We start from the raw sequence: 4,355 nt of genomic DNA, 5'->3' as shown, positions 1-4,355 counted from the left end.
TTTTATTACATGCATACTTCGGGAGAAGAGAAATTTGCATTTCATAAACTGGGATAGAGGCCATAACCGATTTAACAAGACAAAGCCTCCCTGCCTTATTTAGTAGGCGTCCTTTCCAACTGGAGAGCTTTCTCGAAATTTTTTCAATAACCTCCTGAGCCGTCTTCCTGGAAGCTCTGGCATGACCGATGTTAATTCCCAGATATTTACCCAAATCATTGCAGAAACGGATGTTAGAGACCCCTGAGAGAACCTCTTTTCTCCTCTCTGACACCCTCTTGGAACACTGGGCCTTTGACTTATGAAGATTTACCTTTAAACCTGACGCTCTAGAAAACAAGTCCAAACAATGCATGACCTCTATTACTTGAGCTTTTGATGCCTTACAGAAAAGCAAAAGATCATCTGCAAACATCAAATGAGAGAGTCGTGGTCCGTTCCTAGAAACCGCAACTGGGTTCCACAAACCTTGGGAAACTCTATGAGAGATAAAGCAAGCAAGCATTTCCATACAGAGTACAAATAGATAAGGAGACATATGATCTCCTTGCCTCAACCCTCTCTTTGTATTGAAATTTTGGAGCCTGTTCCCATTCCACAAAACTGCCAATGAAGAGGAAGTCACACAATTCAATATAAGATTAATGGTAGCCTTTGGAAACCCAAACCGGACCAAAGTAGCTTCCAAAAAACGCCAGTCTACCCTGTCATAAGCTTTTTCCAAATCAATCTTGAATGCCATGGTCCCTTTTCGAGACTTGGTGTTCCTCATGAAGTGCATAATCTCCTGAGCAATGATAATATTCTCTGTGGTTCCTCTTCCTGGAATGAACCCTCCTTGCATTTGCAAAGGACCAATGATCTCCGATAGGAAAGGTCTGAACCTGTTAACTAGAACCTTTGTGACAATTTTATAAATTACATTACATAAGCTAATAGGCCGAAACTCCCGTAAGGAAGAGGGAACTTCCACTTTAGGAATTAGAACAATTAGAGTATCGAAAATAGCCGCATTCATTGGCTCACCCTCAAAAGCTCGCTTGACCAGTCCACACACATCGTTGCTAAGAGAGTCCCAGAACTCTTTGTAGAAAATTGCTTGAAATCCATCTGGCCCTGGGGCTTTAAACGAACTCATGGTCATCACAGCTCTTTTAACCTCTTCGGACGTCACCGGTTCCACTAACTTTTGACAAGCCTCAGTACTAAGAGACGGACAAGGAAAAGGCCCCATGGCGTCCAGGTCAATATCCTCCCTTGTAGAAAAGAGCTTTTGAAAGAAAGAATTTGCCGCCATTTCTAGAGTCGTAGTCTCCGTGGCCCAAGACCCATCCTCCAAAAATAACCCATGAATTTTGTTCCTCTTTCTCCTGATAACTGTCTGCAGATGAAAAAATTTTGTATTTCTGTCTCCACATCTCACCCATTGTTCTCTAGATTTTTGATACCACAACAGCTCTTCTTGAAGAAGGACAGCATTCAGTTCCTGATGCAAAACTTGCTCTTTGATCCTAAGCTGTTGATCCTCCCGACTCTCCAGAGTAATCTGAACGTCATTCAAAAGCCTCTCCAACTCCCTTTTCTTAACAAAAATATTACCAAAAACCTTTTTATTGAAGCTAGTTGCCTCTTTTTGAACCTCCAACAAACATTTGACTACATCCGGAGCTCCTCTATTCCAAGCTGTATCAACAACATTCCTAAAAAGAGGATGAGTCATCCACGCAGCCTGGAATCTGAACGGACGATGGCCCTTGGTAGCCCTCTTTGCCATCTTGCACCTAGTGAATAATGGGCAATGATCAGAGTGAAGGCGCGCCAGCACCTCAGTATAAGCCTCCGGAAACATTAGTCGCCAGTCCTGGTTGATGACTGCTCTATCAAGCTTCTTAGCCACCTGCACCCCACCTTTCACCTTCCTGTACCAAGTGAATCTTCTCCCAATAGCCCCCATATCAAACAGCCCACAATCCTCTAATATTTCCGCAAATTGTTCTGCTCTGGCAAGTCTAAACTGCCCCCCTCTAACTTCACTCTGCCACAGAACATCATTAAAGTCCCCTAACACAATCCAAGGTCCGTGGATCATATTAGCAATCCTTGTCAAGTCACCCCACAGTTCTTTACGTCGATGTATATGCGGATTAACGTTTATCTGGAGAAACGATATTTTCATTATTTTGTTTTTATAATCTGCGGGCCTCAAACATATTTGTTAGCCAACATACTAAGAATAAAACTTGATTCAATACAACAAACCGAAACCTAAACCCAAAATATTTGATAATATCCATTTGGAGCTAACAAATTAATTAATAAACTACCATAAGCATTAAGTATAGTATGATTTTCTAATGTATCCAAGCACTTCTTCCTCTTTATAATCGATAACGACTATATTTTCATACACTTGTAGTTGTAGGAACTTCAATTTTGTTTACTTACTAGGCATTAAACTTACGTGAGGGAATCTTAGAACAACGTTTGAATAACTAGAGTTGATTCCGTATCACCCAAAACTACGGATTCAAATTGCGGAATTAGTGATATAATTCTCATATTAGACTACCTATATTATACTCTACGTACGGCCTTTTTTCCCAATTCTGCAATAATGCGAAATACTTGAGATAAATTACCTTTTGATGCGCACTAAACTTAGGGCTTGTTTGGGTGAGCTTTTAAGAAAATATCTTTTTTCGAGTTATCTTTTTTTAAAAGATCTTATAGAGAAGTAAAAGTAATTTTATGTTTGGATATCTCATGTAAAAATGTCTTTTTATCTATCAATTATGTTTGGGTATAACAATATAAAAGTACTTTTTTGTTTATTTATTACATGAAAAACATCTTTTTTTAAGGAAAAAGATCTTTTAAAAAAAGATATAAAATTACAGCTTCTCAAAAAAGATCTTTTTTTTTATTTTACTAGTGTTTTTACTTTTACTACTAGAAATTTGCCAAACACGTTAAAAAATTAAAAAAGATATTTTTTCATTGAAAAAAAATCTTTTTTTAACAAAATAATGGCGCCCAAACATGCACTTATAATGTTAAACTTCCAATAAATTACCTTTAGGGTTCATAATAAACAAAGCAACTTTTTAGTGTATATACATAGTAAAATGTATTTTGGTTTTGATTTTTAAATTAATTTAAATTTAAAATTATAAAATTAAAGTTAATTGAATTTTGATTAAATTAAAGAATTAGTGTTGTTTTTGTACAATACAAAAAAAAGATATTTAAGTCTTTTTATAAAAATTAAATAAAATTTATTTATATTTTTATTTTTATTTTTATTAAAGTATAAGGGTGATTTAGTAAAATCATTGTTATGATATGTATTTAAAAAAAGAAAAATTAATTATTAACGTGGAAACATAATCCACATGTTGTGTTTTAATTTGTTCATATTTTTATTGTACTGGTACGTATAAATTTATCGTCGTACCGAAACAAACACCAACGAATATATATACATATATAAAACTTACATTTTATCTAGCTGACATCCCGGAAAAATAAAGTGATAGGTCAAGTATCCATGACAATTTGTATTACTATTACACGAGTTGCCTGTATATCGGTGGAAGTAACAAATATACCAGCTCAATTATTTATAGGCATTACAATATACAATTTTGCAACTTAATCATTAGATTAATATCACAAGAACATATGAAGTGAGAGGAGTCAAAACTAATGTCTCAAGTCAGAACTAATGTCTCAGGCCAAGCAAGCTGAGAGCTTGAGAAGCATTAATACCAAAGCTTACGAACTACTTAGTTTTGTTTCACAATAAAACATTTATGCAAAACAATGGCTTATTATTAAATGATATATATAACACAGGTTCCTACATGAAACAAAGGTAGAATCAAAATAATGATGAATTTGACATCATAAAATAAAGGTAGAATCAAAATAATGATGAATTTGACATCATAATAGTAATTAGGGGTGGCAATATGCACCCTATCCGTGGGCACCAAACCCGACTGGGTAGGGTTGCCAATCCGATCCTCAGCAAGTAGGGTTCTCGTGCAGGTCGGGTAGAATGCGGGTTGAACCTCAATCCTACCCGACCAACCCGCAACTGAAATGTAAAAGATCCTTAGCCACTGAAAAAAGATCATTAATTGATAATTTAATACTCTTTTTTTTTTTATAAAAATCAGTTCTATTTTAAATTATCATCAAGTTATATAATAATGTTACATCTTTTTGGTAACCCGCGGATAGGATCGGGTACCCACAGATTAAGAGCAAGTAGGGTTAGGGTTGAGATAGTATTAACATGCGGATAGGGTACGGTTGAGTTTATACAAAAATCTCAACTTATGAGTAGGATT

General features: G+C 35.7%; 1 protein-coding gene across 1 annotated transcript in view; it reads left to right on the top strand.

Moving 5' to 3' along the window:
- LOC107488122 (uncharacterized) overlaps positions 1-305 on the top strand; it is a 5,674-nt gene extending 5,369 nt beyond the window's left edge. The window contains exon 7 of the mRNA XM_052261636.1: positions 203-305. Coding sequence (XP_052117596.1) covers positions 203-305 — 103 coding nt within the window. The remainder of the gene's footprint in view (positions 1-202) is intronic.
- The last annotated feature ends 4,050 nt before the right edge of the window (positions 306-4,355 follow it).

This window comes from Arachis duranensis, chromosome 5, assembly GCF_000817695.3.
Source record: "Arachis duranensis cultivar V14167 chromosome 5, aradu.V14167.gnm2.J7QH, whole genome shotgun sequence".
NCBI lineage: Eukaryota > Viridiplantae > Streptophyta > Magnoliopsida > Fabales > Fabaceae > Arachis > Arachis duranensis.
Note: the sequence above shows the minus strand (reverse complement) of the source record. Positions and strands in the feature narration are given on the sequence as shown.